At 38.1% G+C, this 19,162-nt stretch overlaps 1 protein-coding gene across 1 annotated transcript in view; it reads left to right on the forward strand.

Moving 5' to 3' along the window:
• The first annotated feature begins 315 nt into the window (after window positions 1-315).
• The window catches only part of nrn1la (neuritin 1-like a), a 60,904-nt gene continuing 42,057 nt past the window's right edge, over window positions 316-19,162 (forward strand). Inside the window, exon 1 of the mRNA XM_058076445.2 lies at window positions 316-525. Within this exon, the coding sequence (XP_057932428.2) occupies window positions 462-525 (64 nt within the window). The 5' untranslated portion in view covers window positions 316-461. The remainder of the gene's footprint in view (window positions 526-19,162) is intronic.

Here is a 19,162-nt window from a genome sequence, read left to right on the forward strand (position 1 = left end):
TTTCATTTTAAATATTTCTATATTCATTTATATATATTATATTCTATTATTATATATATTCATTTTTTCAACGACACTGATTGCATGGTTTGTATCACCCCTGATGTTAACACAAAGACCCCCTCCAGGTGATGGATGTTTCTGGGGGGGGGGCATAAGTTCCAGAACCCGATCCCCACTGTCTGGTAACTTTTGGCCGAATGTTCTCCCGCGTGCAGATCAGATGTGTTGGTGGTGCTTCATCAGACCCCTCCCACTCCTCCTCTTTCTCCTCCTCCTCCTCTTCCTCTGCACAGAACCTGCCCTCCCCATCTGAGGAGCGCACTGTTCCTCCTCTCAGCCACTGTGGACTTACACGCTGCAGCAAACACAGGAGAAAGACTTTTTTTTTAATAGAGATCCAAATCACCTGACACACAGCATTGGACATTTTCCCGCCTTGGCGTGTCATCATCAGCATCATGAACTCTGCGTGCTTCTTCTTCTTCTTCTTCTTTTTCTCCTTGCCTGTTGCTCTCATTCTGAGTAAGTCCAACAATTTTTATCTCTTAAGTTCTTTTTGTGTGTCGTGAATCACTTCCGGTGATTCGAGGAGTTCCGGCAGTTTCGCGTCAAACCGCACGTGCACCCATTTTGCCGCAAACAACGTTTCAGACACGTGATATTAGTTACTGATAGCTTCCTGTTTGTACCGGGTGGTTTTTTTTTTAATTTTATTTTTATTTTTTGCAGCCCACGTTTCCCTGCGCCAGTTCCACGCTGCAAAATAATGCTGACTCATAACTTGCGACTGTCACAGATTAAAAAAAAAACCTGAAAGTAGAAGCACTAAACTTGACAGAAGTTTTAAGAATAACTTCATTTATTCCCCTTTTAAGTCCACCATCAGTCACTATCACTGATCAGCATTTCATGCCGGAATTCAGAGCAATGAAGATGAGAGGCGGTTGGGGGGGTGGATTGGGGGGGGCATAAAGATAAATGATGAATGTATTGCATCTGCTTCTCCTTCTTCTTCTTCTTCTTCTGCTCACAGTTGAGTCTCAAGGGGATTCTTCTCAGCAGTTTCCACGTCAAAAAATCCTCCTTTCTAGTCCACCTTCTGTCATTCATGTCAATCATTGGAGATCTTTACTAACAGGAAGTCATCACTTCAGCCATATTGGAGCTGTTTTTAATGGTTACGCTATTTATGGTTCTTAATGTATTTCTGGGGCTGCACGGTGACCGAGTGGTTAGCGCGCAGACCTCACAGCTAGTAGACCCGAGTTCAATTCCACTTTCGGGCATCTCTGTGTGAAGTGACATTACAATTTTTTTTTTCATTCTAAACTCATATTGGTACATGTTTGTATACTCATTATTGAGTAATATTGAGTAATGACCTTCTGCAATTTTCATTTTTTTTAATAAAATATAATTGTAATGGTTGAGTGGTTAGCATGTAGACCTCACAGCTAGTAGACCTGAGTTCAATTCCACCCTTTTACCATCTCTGTGTGGAGTTTGCATGTTCTCCCCGTGCATGCGTGGGTTTTCTCCGGGTACTCCGGTTTCCTCCCACATTCCAAAAACATGCTACTGATACAGCCTCCAATTTATTTATTCTAAATCTAAGATGTTGGAAACTTGGTGGGCAGGGAGGACAAAGTAAGAAACCACTTCCACACAGAATGGGAGGATAACGTATGCAAGAATCAATGGCTGCAAGCTAAGGCGCTATAATGCAAAGAAATGTCTCATCAATATAACATTATTGACATCTACTGAACAATAATTTAACAAAAAAAACACTAAAGAACGAGTGGTTAGCACGCAGGCCTCACAGCTAGGAGAACCCAGTTCAATTCCTCCCTCGGCCATCTCTATGTGGAGTTTGCATGTTCTCCCCGTGCATGAGTGGGTTTTCTCCGGTTACTCCGGTTTCCTCCCACATTCCAAAAAAACATGCTAGGTTAATTAGCGACTCCAAATTGTCCATAGGTATGAATGTGAGTGTGAATGGTTGTTTGTCTATATGTGCCCTGTGATTGGCTGGCAACCAGTCCAGAGTATACCCCACCTCTCGCGTCCAAAAACAGCTGGGATAGGCTCCAGCACTTTTTCTTGAATATTTCAATGTTCAGGTTTCACGGTTAGCGTGCAGGCCACACAGCTAGGAGACCCAAGTTCGATTCCACCATCTCTGTGTGGAGTTTGCGTGTTCTCCCCGTGCATGCGTGGGTTTTCTCCGGGTACTCCGGTTTCCTCCCACATTCCAAAAACATGCTAGGTTAATTAGCGACTCCAAATTGTCCATAGGTATGAATGTGAGTGTGAATGGTTGTTTGTCTATATGTACCCTGTGATTGGCTGGCCACCAGTCCAGGGTGTACCCCGCCTCTCTTGTCCGAAGACAGTTAGGATAGGCTCCAGCACCCCCCCCCCCCCCCCGCGACCCTCGTGAGGATAAGTGGTAGAAAATTAAAGAATATTACAACTTCCAATAGCCAATTTTTTCTTGAATATTTCAATGTTCCCGAAAGACATCTGGGATAGGCTCCAGCACCCCGTTGTGAGGATAATCAGTAGAAAATGAATGAAAGTCCTGGTAGATATCCAACAATGTCCTGAATAAGCTAAACATTTTGACGTTGAATTTGTTTGAATCGTTAGAGAAATGTGTCAGAAGTTAGCGGACCAAAAAAATGCGGCGGAATAAGGAAGAAGTCGAGGAAAAAATGGTGTGGAATTTTATGTGTGAATGTGGTGTAGGGAAGCAGGTGAGTCAGCGTGAAATTGACAGTAATGTAGTGTTATACGGATGTCTGCTGGGTTCTGTCATCCAGTTTAAGAGGTAATTCGTGTTCCAGCAACACACCCGTTGGTCTCAATCCTTTACAATCCTCTGATTTCCTGCAGTTTTTAAACACATCATCCTAGAGTTTTAACACATTATTCACTCTTATCTGAAGCCAAACCAATACACTGTATTTCTGTACTCTATTTCCCAATTGTAAATGTAAATAATCCATATAGGGCGGCACGGTGGTCGAGTGGTTAGCGCACAGACCTCACAGCTAGGAGACCAGGGTTCAATTCCACCCTCGACCATCTCTGTGTGGAGTTTGCATGTTTTTTCCGGGTACTCCGGTTTCCTCCCACATTCCAAAAACATGCTAGGTTAATTAGCGACTCCAAATTATCCATAGGTATGAATGTGAGTGTGAATGGTTGTTTGTCTATATGTGCCCTGTGATTGGCTGGCGACCAGTCCAGGGTGTAGCGGTAGAAAATGAATGATTGGGCTACCAAAGGTTCTAATTGCATCGCCAACACACACACACAAAAAAAAGTGGAAATTGCAACTAGTTATAGTAAAGGTGCGATAGTTTGCTTCCTGAACACTGTCAAGGTGGCCTTGAGCAATCCAACAAATCCCCCTTGACTGTCTGAGCTCCAGGCGCAGCGCAGATGTGCTGCCTTGTTGCCTCTTGAATAGGTTCTTTGTTCGGTTTGCTTCTACAAAGTAAAAAAAAAAAAAGATGACATTTTCGAACAGAAAAAATTGTTGAATAAATTATATTATTTAAGTCCTTTTAAAGAGGACCTATTATGCTAATTTTTCAGCCCTATGTATTCAGTTGTGAACTCCTATAGAACACTACACAAAGCTTTATAGTTTTTCAGGATCTGCACCTATTCATCTGTATTTTTTAAAAAAATTGTGGTTCCCGCAAAAACGGTATGTTTTAATGTATTCCAGGCACGGCCACTCCGCTGTGGTTGGTCGTACTCGCCGCTAGCTGAGAACGGTTGCTTCTGATCCGGAAGTAGAGACCGGACAGTCCGATGTTTTGGATATACTAATTTATTATTATTATTATTATTATTATTTTACTGTTCTTACCTCACAGCAAGGAGACCAGGGTTCAATTCCACACATCACCCTCAACAACTGTTGACACCCCTATTGCATTTCAAGAAATGCTGCAAATGTTTGACAGACACTACGAATTCCCTGTGAGAATATACAAATGCAGACCAGGGTTCAATTCCACCCTCGGCCATCTCTGTGTGGAGTTTGCATGCTTTCCCCAGGCATTCGTGGGTTTTCTCCGGGTACTCCGGTTTCCTCCCACATTCCAAAAACATGCTAGGTTAATTGGCGACTTCAAATTGTCCATAGGTATGAATGTGAGTGTGAATGGTTGTTTGTCTATATGTTCCCTGTGATTGGCTGGCGACCAGTCCAGGGTGTACCCCACCTGTACCCAACTGCATACTGGCCATACTGGATTGTTTGACGAAACAATCCAGTGTAAAAATGCCGTTGACATATTAAAATGCATTTCTTTTGCTGGTCGGGAATCAGGAACTCCCGTATGAGCCATTGCTAACACGTAAACAGAGGAGCAGAGCTTGTGGGAGGGCAGGCAGAGAGCTTTGTTGGCTTACAGCCACTCCCTAATAAGGAAGTCCCTGTCCCTTTGTGACATCACAAAGTGGCAGATTTAACCACGCCCCTTTGAAATTGAGCGTTTTGAGCTATCCCAAACATCTTTCAGGACTCACTTTCAAATGCACAAATCTCATTATATGAAACTTTGGCAATTGTTAACAGGAGAATACAATGTTGTAACGACATTCACGTATAGGTCAAAAAAAGGGAAACATTTTATTTATTCATTTTTTATTTTTTATTTTTTTGAGACAAAAAAAATAGGTCCTTTTTAAAACGATTGTTTGGCTCCCTGCTCCACCTCCTCCACATATACACCCAGTTGACACGTTTGGGCAGAAAAATATGAAAAAATTAATTTTTAATTTTTTGATTTTTTTGACACAAAAAAAAATAGGTCCCTTTTTAAAGCGATTGTTTGGCTCCCTGCTCCACCTCCTCCACATATACACCCAGTTGACACGTTTGGGCAGAAAAATGTGAAAATTTTATTTTTTATTTTTTATTTTTTGAGACCAAAGAAAGAAAAATAGGTCCCTTTTTAAAGCGATTGTTTGGCTCCCTGCTCCACCTCCTCCACATATACACCCAGTTGACACATTTGGGCAGAAAAATGTGAAAAATTAATTTTTTAATTTTTTACTTTTTTACTTTTTTACTTTTTTAATTTTTAAAAATTTTTTTTTTTTTAAATTTGTTTAATTTTTTAATTGTTTTTGAGACAAAAAAAATAGGTCCCTTTTTAAAACGATTGTTTGGCTCCCTGCTCCACCTCCTCCACATATACACCCAGTTGACACATTTGGGCAGAAAAATGTAAAAAATTATTTTTTTAATTTTTTTAATTTTTTTAATTTTTTAATTTTTTAAATTTTTAAATTTTTTTTTAATTTTTTTTAATTTTTTAAATTTTTTTATTGTTTTTGAGACCAAAAAAAAAAGGTCCCTTTTTAAAACGATTGTTTGGCTCCCTGCTCCACCTCCTCCACATATACACCCAGTTGACACATTTGGGCAGAAAAATGTGAAAAATTAATTTTTAAATTTTTTAAATTTTTTAAATTTTTTAAATTTTTAAAATTTTTAAAATTTTTTAAATTTTTTTAATTTTTTTGATTTTTTTAATTTTTTTAATTTTTAAAATTTTTTTAATTTTTTTGAGACAAAAAAAATAGGTCCCTTTTTAAAACGATTGTTTGGCTCCCTGCTCCACCTCCTCCACATATACACCCAGTTGACACGTTTGGGCTGTAACAAACTACAGATGGAGGTCCCACTAATTACGTTTGTTTTAGATAATTATAACGATTTGCCACTTTTCCACCATTGAGACGGATGAAGACCTTCTTTTGTCCCAAAACTCCAAAGTCGGGCAAAGATTTCTATGCACACTCTACTTCTAGCCTCCTAGCCTCTCTCTGCTTTAGCCTTATGGGCCTTATTTCCAACGATTAAGAGCTTTTCTGCTTCCATCTCCGCCTATAGCTTCATATCATATTAAAATGAATGAATGTACTCTGGAGTGACCTATGATGTCCTGCCTTTATACTGACAGGATGGATAAATACAGGTCACGATCTCTCTGTGCGTCTACATCCTGTCTTTTTTTACATCTCCTATCTTTGCTCTGCTTTCTCCACTTGTCCTTTTGCTTACTCTCTTTGCTCCATATTGCAGCCTTCATGTTCATGGCTCCCTGGACAAAATAGTACACACTCTTGTGTGTGTGTGTGTGTGTGTGTGTGTGTATGCCATATAAAATGATGAGAGCACCATTGACCTTGAATTTTCATTTTTACTGTGTTACTGTGTCTTGTATAGACTATGAGACTTTATAGGACTATCTATTCATCTATTCATCCATCCATCCATCCATTTATCAGCAAGCACACACCTGATGGAGTTGCTCTACATTTTCATAATCACTCTAATTGTATTAATCACTCCGTACATGCGTGTGTTTGAATATTTATGTCCTGTTTAAATAAAAAGAGAGTCAAGCTCCGCTGCTACTTTTGTTAATGCTATCTGTTAAAAACACACGTACGCTGTCAGTCAAAATTTGGACACAAATCGTTAAGCTATAGGATGAAAATGAAGCTATGGGTGTCCACATCAGTTGCGATGTAGAAAATGTCAATAAAAAAAATGAAAAACAGACACTACAAATTCCCTGTGAGAATATACAAATGCAGACCAGGGTTCAATTCCACCCTCAGCCATCTCTGTGTGGAATTTGCATGTTCTCTTTGTGCATGCGTGGGTTTTCTCCGGGTACTCCGGTTTCCTCCCACATTCCAAAAACATGCTAGGTTAATTAGCGACTCCAAATTGTCCGTAGGTATGAATGTGAGTGTGAATGGTTGTTTGTCTATATGTGCCCTGTGATTTACTAACGACCAGTCCGTGGTGTACCCCGCCTCTCACCTGAAGACAGCTGGGATAGGCTCCAGCACCCCCTACGACCCTTGTGAGGAAAAAGCAGTAGAAAATGAATGAATGAATATACAAATGCAAATTCCACAACATTACAGAGTGAAAGATGACATATTAAAGTATATGTTGCATTATTTTGACATACAGTAAAGTCTCGTTATATCGATATCGGTTAAAACGAATTACTACTTATTATGATACTATTTTCATTTCCCGGCAAATTTCTAGTCTTTTATGATGTAATTAGCTCAGTTAGACTCCCGAGAATATCGATATAACGAGACTTTACTGTGTTATTATTTATCCAGTGCCGCTTAATCCTCCTAAGTGTAATATTATTATTTGGTGTTTTATTCATGTGTCTTATGATACCCGAATATGAATGTAGAGCTAAGGGGTGTTGCCTAAACTCAAAATATGTGTGTTAATACTTTGGTACACTTCCATAAAAAAATAATTCAGTCATATTGTACTAGTTGAAAGAGTGTGTGTCTCCATGGACATTTACACACAAACATACGTATCGTGTGTGTGTGTGTGTGTGTGTGTGTGTGTGTGTGTGTGTGTCTGGGGAGCGAGGCGCTAACTGTGATAAGTTACAGCAAATGCTTCAGATGCTGAAGTCAATAAAAGCTCATTAACTCTGCAAGAGGGTCGGTGGCTCCGTCCACCACGATACACCTGCCACTTTGTCTTCCTCACAGGGGGGCGTGTGGGGGGTGAGGGGGGGGGGGGGGGTAAGGTGTGTACAAAGGTGGAAGGTGTTTTCTCCGCGTATGCATTCATGTGTGAGTTTCCGGATCAATGGCAGCGCATGGTTCATTTCCTCGGACTTTAGAAAGAGATTGAGGGTGGAAGAGAAGGAATGGAAAGAAACAAATGAACAAGAAAAGTAACGATATTATGATGAATGAATATTGTCAATGTGACATAGTTGGTTATAATAATTTACATTAATGACAACTTTTATTAAATGATTTCCTGGCCTTTAGGGATCATTCATTCATTCATTTTCTACCGCTTTTTCCTAACGAGGGTCGCAGAAGGTGCTGGAGCCTATCCCAGCTGTCTTCGGGCGAGAGGCGGGGTACACCCTGGACTGGTTGCCAGCCAATCACAGGGCACATATAGACAAACAACCATTCACACTCACATTCATACCTATGGACAATTTGGAGTCGTCAATTAACCTAGCATGTTTTTGGAACGTGGGAGGAACCCACCCATGCATGCAAACTCCACACAGAGATGGCCGAGGGTGGAATTGAACCCTGGTCTCCTAGCTGTGAGATCCACGCGCTAACCACTAGACCGCCGTGCCGCCCCTTTACGGATCATTTCCTTTCTATTTACTTAAAAGCAGAATAACTGACTCCAAATTGTCCATAGGTATGAATGTGAGTGTGAATGGTTGTTTGTCTATATGTGCCCTGTGATTGGCTGGCGACCTGTCTGTATTGTACCCCGCCTCTTGCCCGAAAACAGCTGGGATAGGCTCCAACACCCCCCGCAACCCTCGTGAGGAAAAAGCGGTAGAAAATGAATGAATATTAATTTAATCAGGGCTGCACGGTGGTCAAGTGGTTAGCGCGCAGACCTCACAGCTAAGAGACCAGGGTTCAATTCCACCCTCGGCCATCTCTGTGTGGAGTTTGCATGTTCTCTCGTGCATGTTTTCTCCGGGTACTCCGGTTTCCTCCCACATTCCAAAAACATGCTAGGTTAATTAGCGACTCCAAATTGTCCATAGGTATGAATGTGAGTGTGAATGGTTGTTTGTCTATATGTGCCCTGTGATTGGCTGGCGACCTGTCTGTATTGTACCCCGCCTCTCGCCCGAAAACAGCTGGGATAGGCTCCAACACCCCCCGCAACCCTCGTGAGGAAAAAGCGGTAGAAAATGAATGAATATTAATTTAATCAGGGCTGCACGGTGGTCAAGTGGTTAACGCGCAGACCTCACAGCTAAAAGACCAGGGTTCAATTCCACCCTCGGCCATCTCTGTGTGGAGTTTGCATGTTCTCCCCGTGCATGTTTTCTCCGGGTACTCCGGTTTCCTCCCACATTCCAAAAACATGCTAGGTTAATTAGCGACTCCAAATTGTCCATAGGTATGAATGTGAAAAACTCCTCATGTAAACGTGGGTACTGTTAACGAATCAATAAATATTGTTGCAATACTATATTGTTATATCTTTTTGTAATCACTTAGTTAGTGACTGCTGTATATTTTGCAATGAATTATAATTTATATACATTTTGATGCCTCAGATCTCCTGGTTCAGACTTCCCTGACCAGGACCGATTTAGCATGTAATTGAGGCCACCTGGTTTTCCTGATAATGTGAAGGCACTAAACAATAAGACTGTTTAGTTGGTTTCTATGCCATGTGTTCTCTGTAGACTTACTCTTTGCTCAGAGGGCTCCAAATGATGTGAGCGCGTACCTCCGGGAGAATTTGTAATTCTTGCATCAACATGTTCCCTCTTCACTGTTGAGGGCCGTATCCACTGTCATTGTCACGATTATCAACCAGAAAAAATTGATATCGTGACAAATCTAGCACCGTGCTTGAAACGTGTATCGTGTGTACTGACTTCAGAAGTGGTGCCAAACTGACGGACGAGTGCCGTTTTTTTGTCTCCTCTCCGGGATGGCAAGGGCACAGAAGAGGGGGTCGGCTGCATCTGCGGTTTAAAAGGCAGAAGATGAGGTTAGAGGGGCCCAGCAGAGGCGGACAAACCTGCTTTTCATTCAGGTTTTCAGTTCATAATGTGAGAAGACTAGAAATAAATGCATTGTAAAATACAAAACATGAGTTATGGATATTTGCATTTTGTTCATGTTAAGCTATAAGCTAAATACATTTATATAAGAGTCTTGAACCAGTCATGATGTGCTATATATATCACTATATTGACACTTACTATGGTACCCATTATGTCATTGGATGCTCATATCACCTCGTACTTCGGTACGGGACAAAAATTACAAAAAAATGTTTAAAAAATTAATCTATATCTGGAAAGCAGGAAGTGAACAAATGGATATTTGCATTTTGTTCATGTTAAGCTATAAGCTACAAAAACAAGTTGCTCTTGGCCATTTAAATATTTTTTAAAAGTAGCTCTGACAAGAAAAAAACCTTGGTGACCCCTAATATAGCCGGTAGTACATCGGGATCAGTATTGGAATCATAAAACCCTGATCGGAACATCCTTAGGCAAAACTGTTGATTGACCTAGCATGTTTTTGGAATGTGGGAGGAAGCCGGAGTCCCCGAAGAAAACCCATGCAAACTCCTAGCTGTGAGGTCTGTGCGCTAACCACTCGACTGCCGTGCAGCCCGGATTATTGCATGTAATTAACAAAAATTTTATCCACTAACCGAATTCACTAGCGAATTCAAGAAACAATACAAGCAGTTCATGTTTGCTAAATACAAGGATGAAGAGTCTTGAACCAGTCATGAAGTAATATACATATCAGCGGTTACTAAAGTACCCATTATGTCATTGTATGGTCATATCACCTCGTACTTCGGTATGTGACAAAAAAATAAAAATACAAAATAATAATAAAAAAATAAAAACTTAAACTATATTAAGAAAGAAGGAAGTGAACAAATATAACAATTACTGATTGTACTCTTTGTGTTACTATGGTAACCATTATGTCATTGTATGGCCATATCACCTTGTACTTCGGTATGTGACCAAAAAATACAAAATAATAAAAAATTTAATAATAAAAACTCGAACTATATTAGGAAAGCAGGAAGTGAACAAATGTAACAATTACTGATTGTACTGATTGTGTTACTATGGTACCCATTATGTCATTGTATGGTCATATCACCTCGTACTTTGGTATGTGACAAAAAAATAAAAATACAAAATAATAAAAAAAAATAAAAACTTATATTAGGAAAGCAGGAAGTGAACAAATGTAACAATTACTGATTGTACTGATTGTGCTCATATCACCTCCTACTTCGGTACGTGCCAAAATAAAATGTAAAAAAAATTTACATTACAAAAAATTTATTTAAATTTTTTTTTTATAAAAAAAAATTATTTTATTTTTTTTCAATAAAAAAATAAATAAATTTTTTTTTATAAAAAAAAATTTAAAGAAATGTTTTTTATAAAAAAATAAAATATTTTTTTTATAAAAAAAATTTAAATAATTTTTTTTAATAAAAAAAATAAAATAATTTTTTTATATAAAAAAAATATTTAAATTTTGTTTTTAACTTAAACTATATTAGGAAAACAGGAAGTGAACAAATGTAACAGTTAGTGATCGTAAAAGTACCAGATGGAGGGGTAGGATTTAACAAGCTTTGCTTCTTCCTACTCCTTTTGGACATGTGGAACTGTGAACTGATTATGTGATGCATTCAATTGTAATCTGATGCATGTTCAAATGAAATAAAACCATTACCATTACCCATAAAGCACTTCTCAGTGTCAACGCACTTATGCACTCAAGTGCGAAAGTGCACAAATGAAGACACTGTCCATGTGCTTCTATTAAGTCCCAACAGCGCCCCCCCCCCTTCCAGCTACTGCTGCTTTATTACTTTACATAACACCACCCAACGAAATAGTTTTTTTTTTTTTTTTTTTTTACACATCAATCTTTCATTATGGCTGCACTGTTGGCTCCTCAACAAGCTTTTAGACTGCATAATGTAACAACTTGTGGCCATCGGCCTCCTGCTGATCTGCATTATCATCGGTCAGATTTATAGTCACGTTGCCAGATCATGGTCACTCCAAGTGACACGTTGCCTTCAGACAATTTTTGAGGGTTAAAGTGCCTTGCTAAATGCAGCGCATACAGTATATAAAATATGCAGAATGGGGGCAGGCCTTGTTGTGTATATTTTAAGTGGAACACACAATTGAACATCCTCCCAGGACGGTTCTGTAGCTGCCCTTCGTTGAAGGAATATGCATGAAATAGACAAAACTCTTGGGACATGACTTTGTATAATTTTATGAACCAAGGTTGTGCTTAAGTCCTTAGTTTCCCCGGACTTTTAATTCTTTAGCTTACTGAGGCATTTTGGCCAATTTTATGCATCCAACTCCTTTTTTTGGATGAATGGACACAAATCCCACAAACTGTTAAGTCTAAATCTAAATCTAAGACGATATTTCTCAGGTATGTGATGACCGGAGGTCCTGATCACACTCCCTATAATCATATAAAAAATATATTAGCACTAAGCTGCACGGTGGTTGAGTGGTTAGCACACAGACCTGACAGCTAGGAGACCCAAGTTCAATTCCACCCTCGGCCATCTCTGTGTAGAGTTTGCATGTTCTCCCCGTGCATGCATGGGGTTTCTCCGGGTACTCCGGTTTCCTCCCACATTCCAAAAACATGCTAGGTTAATTGGCGACTCCAAATTGTCCATAGGTATGAATGTGAGTGTGAATGGTTGTTTGTCTATATGTGCCCTGTGATTGGCTGGCGACCAGTCCAGGGTGTACCCCACCTCTCGCCGGAAGACAGCTGGGATAGGCTCCAGCATCCCCCGCGATCCTTGTGAGGAAAAGTGGTAGAAAATGAATGAATGAATATTAGCACTAGGTTGCACGGTGATTGAGTGGTTAGCGCACAGGCCTCACAGCTAGGAGACCTGAGTTCAATTCCACCCTCGGCCATCTCTGTGTGGAGTTTGCATGTTCTCCCCGTGCATGCGTGGGTTTTCTCCGGGTACTCCGGTTTCCTCCCACATTCCAAAAACATGCTAGGTTAATTAGCGACTCCAAATTGTCCATAGGTATGAATGTGAGTGTGAATGGTTGTTTGTCTATATGTGCCCTGTGATTGGCTGGCGACCAGTCCAGGGTGTACCCCGCCTCTCGCTCCAAGACAGCTGGGATAGGCTCCAGCACCTTATCGCTTATTGTGAGGATAAATGAATGAACTTTCAATATTAGTACAGACCTGCCAACATGTAAGAATTTGTTGTACTCATGCAATTTCACACTTAAAGACACTGCTCTCATTTATGTTGCATTTTGCTGGATTCAATTAAGATTTCAGTCTACACAGTCCAGATAAATAAATAAATCGATATTATCAGTTGCAATGTAAAAAATGTCATAAAAACAGGAAGTGGACACACCTTTTCATCCCATAGCTTGACGATTTGTCCCCGCCTCTTGCGGGGTACACAAGTGGTAGAAAATGAATCAATGAATGAATGTTAGTACTATTAATAGTTGGTGCCTCCTGGGTAAAGGTCATAAAGGTGGATGGCACCTTTAATGACTCAGAGAAGGATTAGAAATGTCACCGTATCAAGTAGGTCAAGGCCAGCCTGGACACAAATGTTGTTGCACGGAATAAATCAGCTGCATGGGTTGCAAATGTTCCAAAATGTCTGGTTGAGGAGAAACTTATTGACTACGGCACAGGGGCCACATGCGGGCCACCAAGAGTTTGAAACCGGCCCACCAGTTGCTTTCTAAGTATTTCAACTTAGAACCCTGAATTGAACCCTGGACTCCTAGCTTTGAGGTCTTCACGCTAACCACTCGACCACCGTGCAGCCTTCAAGGTCTCAAACATGCGGCCCGCGGGCCAAATGTGGCCCGCAGGACACTAGTTTGAGGCCCCCCGCCTTGATATGAAAATTTAATGTTAATGTGGCCCGCGCAAGTTTGATATGGATGCTGTATGATATCATGTACCCAGAAAAAATTATTACATTTGATTAATGTTCATGTTAAAGGTTAAATAACTGTTAATAGTTATCCTCCCTATCCGTGTGGAAGTGGTAAGTTTTTGGCGATTTAAGTTTAAAGGAAATAACTTGGAGGCTACCGTTTAGGTCGCTAGCTCTCTAGTTTGTGAGTTAGCATGTGTCTCAAGACCCTGCAGTTGCGCAATATGTTGTAAATAAAAAGAATAAATGTGACTATAGTCGTGTTTTGTCATGTCTACAGGGCTCTAATAATGCTTTGTTCATTTTAATCTGAAAAAAATAATTTGTCTACCCACCAACTATATGTGCTTTCTTAAGTTTTTATTATTTGCCGTTTTATTATTATTATTATTATATTTATTTATTACTGATTGATTGATTTTCTTTATTCTTGATTTGTTTATTTATTTTTTATTTTTTTTATTTTTGTTGTTGTTTTTTGTTATTTTTCATCTTATTTTGTGCAGAAAAATAAAAATTAAGATATTTGAGAACAGTGGAATGTTTTATCAGAGCTTTTATTGTAGAAAATCGGAACCAAAACACTGAAAAAGTTTGTATATTTTTCTGTTTTTAAAAAATGCGTTTTTTTTTTTTGGAAAAACCTGATGCGGCCCAGCCTTGCCCAGACCCTAGCTCCAGTGGCCCCCAGGAATTACTTTATATTCATCTATTTTCACCAAACCATATGTAGTACAACAAAGCGTGTCTAATACCAAAGTCCAGGTGTCAGTAAACACATCACTAAATGAATCTGACAGTGTAAAACTAAACGGATGCTTATTATTTACAACGTTTTTTGATACAGCTCTTTTACCGAATCTCATTGGATTGTGCAGATGTAGCGTTGTAGCCCGTCTGTGTCTTTTTTTTTTTTTTTTTTTTACAGAAATGAAAGTGAGAGCAGCTGTCTTATTAACTAAATCGACTGTCTATCAAGACAGATGATGCTTCCATTCTGTGTGCAGTCGTCGGGAGCCTCATTTGTGCCATTTCGACGCTCCGTGATTTGCTCTTATATAATGTCTTACATTCTGCTACATGACACACACGCTAATCCTACATAGTAGCTGCTTGTGAATGGATTGTATGTTTTGTTTTTTTTTTTGCATAATTCCGACAGCGAGTAAGATAATTAATCTCTGAGCATGTTTAAAATTTACATAAGCTCTGCAAAGGAATCAGAAAAGAAAGAGGATTATGTAGAAGATAATTATCTCAGGGTTTGGCAAACAAATTGTGAGAAAGTGATTCTGCAACTGCGTCAAAATGAAATTTTGCATAGGTGGAGTTTTTGTTTATTCGTAAAAAAAAAAAAAACAAACAAGCTTTAAAGCGGTAGGGGATCCACATATTTGATAGTTAGGCAAAGATGACTGAACATAAAAATGAATTGGTGACAAAGTCGGCTTTAATTTGTCGGTGACACGCTCCGAGCCGATGGGAGCAAACTCTGTCTGTTGAATAAAACACTGGCACAGACCTTAAAAGCTTTCTGCCAAAATGATTAGATCTTCTACCTCCTGAGGTGCGCCATGCATGTGTGTGTGTGTGTGTGTGTTAGTGTAATGCATTCAACTTTTCAATGCCAGCGAGGATCCCAAACCACTTTACGCACGCACACACACTTTGAACATTGAATAGACAATCCTGAACCAACACCATTTGTTCAAAGGTCTTTTTAATCACTCAGTGTTTCTCTGATGGGACTGAAACTGAGATGGGAGTGTGTGTTGTCAAAATTCAATGTGTGTGTGTGTGTGTGTGGGTGGGCCTTCATATACCAATAGGGAAATCATGAAGAGCAATCACGGCCACACATCAATGCCTTCTTTGTTGTAAAGGAAATGACTGACAAATGATTCAACCACAGCAGACAATCATGTAGCCATCATTTTTTTTTTAACAAGTAAAAAAAATGCTTATATGCTAGGACTACGTTAAAAAGCCATAGCATTTCAGTATGTGGAATCAAACTATGGAATGGATTGAGTAAGACCCTCAAACAATGCACAACGATGAGCCAATTCAAGAAACAATACACGCAGTTGATGTTTGCTAAATACAAGGATGAAGAGTCTTGAACCAGTCATGATTAAAATTAAAATTAAAATTAAAATTAAAATTAAAATTAAAATTAAAATTAAAATTAAAATTAAAATTAAAATTAAAATTAAACAATAAAAAAAACTTAAACTGTATTAGGAAAGCAGGAAGTGAACAAATGTAACAGTTACTGATTGTAAAAGTACCAGATGGAGGGGTAGGATTTCATAAGCTTTGCTTCTTCCATTTTTGGGTGCTCCTGGGGACCCTGTTGAGTGTGTGTGAGGTTTCCCTTTTTTTTGACCAGAAAAGTGCATTAGAAGCAAGTTGAAAAACAAAAAAAATTAAAATTAAAATTAAAATTAAAATTAAAATTAAAATTAAAATTAAAATTAAAATTAAAATTAAAATTAAAATTAAAATTAAAATTAAAATTAAAATTAAAATCAAAATTAAAAAAAAACCCTTAAACTATATTAGGAAAGCAGGAAGTGAACAAATGTAACAATTACTGATTGTAAAAGTACCAGATGGAGGGGTAGGATTTAATAAGCTTTGCTTCTTCCTACTCCTTTTGGACATGTGGAACTGTGAACTGATTATGTGATGCATTCAATTGTAATCTGATGCATGTTCAAATGAAATCAAACCATTACCATTACCACAACAATACAATATACTTTGCCACATACTCACTTTAGTCTGTGTAATTGACTTGCCAAGGTGACCGCCTCTACCGCGACTCCTCCTGTCTCCTCTTTTTCTTCTCACAACCTTCCTGTAGTTCGTTCCCACTTCTTTCTGCCTTCTCTCTCTGTGTGTCACACACACAAACACACACTTTTTTATCTTTGTGGCTTTTTAAAAGACTTCAAACTGAGCATTTTCTGCACTGCTCATTAACCATCCAGCAAATACAAAATGTCTCAATGGTTCCTTCCTATTCTTATTTTTGGCCACCTCCTGTTCCGCTCGGCCTGGCTGGATGATAATGATGAACAATTGTCAATGAATAACTGAAAGATTCAGAATGTGAAGTGGAATAAATTGAGCTCATTGGACTAAGAACACCAAATATGGGTTGTGGATGGCTTTTGCAATATAAGGCCAGGGCAACAAATGAGTGCACTATAAAAGCAATCTTCACTCGCTAAATGTACTGCAAAAAAAGGTCAGTAAGGATAATTCATAATGCCGCCTACAGAGAACATACTAACCAGTCATGATGTGCTATATATATCACTATATTGACAGTTACTATGGTACCCATTATGGCATTGGATGCTCATATCACCTCCTACTTTGGGACGTGACAAAAAATAAAAAATAAAAAACTAATTTTTTTTTACAAAATTAAAATATATTAAATAAAATAAAATAAAAATAATTTAAAAATAAAAAAATAATAATAAAATAAAGTAAAAAAAAAACACAAAAAAACTTTAATTATATTAGGAAAGCAGGAAGTGAACAAATGTAACAGTTACTGATTGTAAAAGTACCAGATGGAGGGGTAGGATTTAATAAGCTTTGCTTCTTCCTACTCCTTTTGGACATGTGGAAGAGAGGCAGGGTTTGAAAATTAGGGTACAAAATTTAAAAAAATATTAAATAAAAAATAAAATTAATTTTAAAATAAAAAATATATATAAAAAATAATAAAATAAAATAAAAACACAAAAGTGACAAAAAATAAAAAGTAAAACACTATTTTTTTACAAAATTAAAATATATTACATAAAATAAAAAATAATAATTAATTTAAAAATAAAAAAATAATAAAATAAAGTAAAAAAAAACACAAAAAAACTTGAATTATATTATGAAAGCAGGAAGTGAACAAATGTAACAGTTACTGATTGTAAAAGTACCAGATGGAGGGGTAGGATTTAATAAGCTCTGCTTCTTCCTACTCCTTTTGGACATGTGGAACTGTGAACTGATTATGTGATGCATTCAATTGTAACCTGATGCATGTTCAAATGAAATTAAACCATTACCATTACCATTATTACCATTGGGTAGTGACCATATAAAGGACAATATTGCAGGTGAAAGTGAAAGCTGAAATGGGTTTCCTCTCGGACACTTGGATCATAGCCACTGCTCCTCAGATGACGGGGCGTTGCCATCTGATAAGGATGCCTCCCAAAACCTCACTTTGGAATCCTCTGGGAGGAGCTGGGCGAAGCAACTGGTAAAAGGGAAGTCTGAGTTTCTCAACTTAGGCTTCTGTCACCATCTCGGACATGAGGAAGAAGATTGATGGAACCTCAGTGAAAATACGTGGAGAGAACTGAAAACCTGGAGTTGCCAGTTAGTTATCAACTGTGATTGGGGGGAACAAAAAATGGAATTATTACAGAGATCCTCCGACTGAACTTGAAGCACTTTAATAACTCCCCCCTATGTTTGTTTGTCAGTGACCAGTGTAGACTTATCAGAGAGTCGCTGTAATTGGCTCTGCACCAACAACCTGAAGCCGATACAGTCTCATTACGTGGCTTTTCCTCAGTAAATCCTTCAATGAAATTAACTTCATGTGTGGATAGTTAGCAGCACCTACAAACTTTTGTTGTTCACTAAACCACCCATCCATTTATTTTCTATACCGCGTGTGCTCATTAAGGGGTCTGGGCAAGATGGAGTCTATCTCAGTTGACGTTAGGTGAGAGGTGGGCGACACCAGCCAATCACAGGGCACATACTATGGACAATTTAGAGTCTGCAATTAACCTGACATGTTTGAAATGTGGGAGGAATGTGTAGTACATTGTGTAGCCAACATGCTAACTGCTAACCAAAACATATGGTAATGGTAATGGTTTAATTTCATTTGAACATGCATCAGATTACAATTGAATGCATCACATAATCAGTTCACAGTTCCACATGTCCAAAAGGAGTAGGAAGAAGCAAAGCTTATTAAATCCTACCCCTCCATCTGGTACTTTTACAATCAGTAACTGTTACATTTGTTCACTTCCTGCTTTCCTAATATAATTAATTGTTTTGTGTGTTTTTATTTTATTTTATTAATTTTTATTTATTTTTTTTAAATTTTAAATTAAATTTATTTTTTTCATTTTATTTGATATTTTTTAATTTTGTACCCTAATTTTTAAACCCTGCCTGTCTTCCACATGTCAAAAAGGAGTAGGAAGAAGCAAAGCTTATTAAATCCTACCCCTCCATCTGGTACTTTTACAATCAGTAACTGTTACATTTGTTCACTTCCTGCTTTCCTAATATAATTAAAGGTTTTTTTGTCTTTTTACTTTATTTTAATAATTTTTATTATTTTTTAAATTTTTTAAATTAATTTTATTTTTTTAATTTTATTTAATATTTTTTAATTTTGTACCCTAATTTTTAAACCCTGCCTCTCTTCCACATGTCCAAAAGGAGTAGGAAGAAGCAAAGCTTATTAAATCCTACCCATCCATCTGGTACTTTTACAATCAGTAACTGTTACATTTGTTCACTTCCTGCTTTCCTAATATAGTTATT

The sequence above is a fragment of the Doryrhamphus excisus genome, linkage group LG1 (genome assembly GCF_037039965.1).
Source record: "Doryrhamphus excisus strain RoL-2023G ecotype Guam linkage group LG1, RoL_Dexc_Guam_v1.1, whole genome shotgun sequence".
NCBI classification, from domain to species: domain Eukaryota; kingdom Metazoa; phylum Chordata; class Actinopteri; order Syngnathiformes; family Syngnathidae; genus Doryrhamphus; species Doryrhamphus excisus.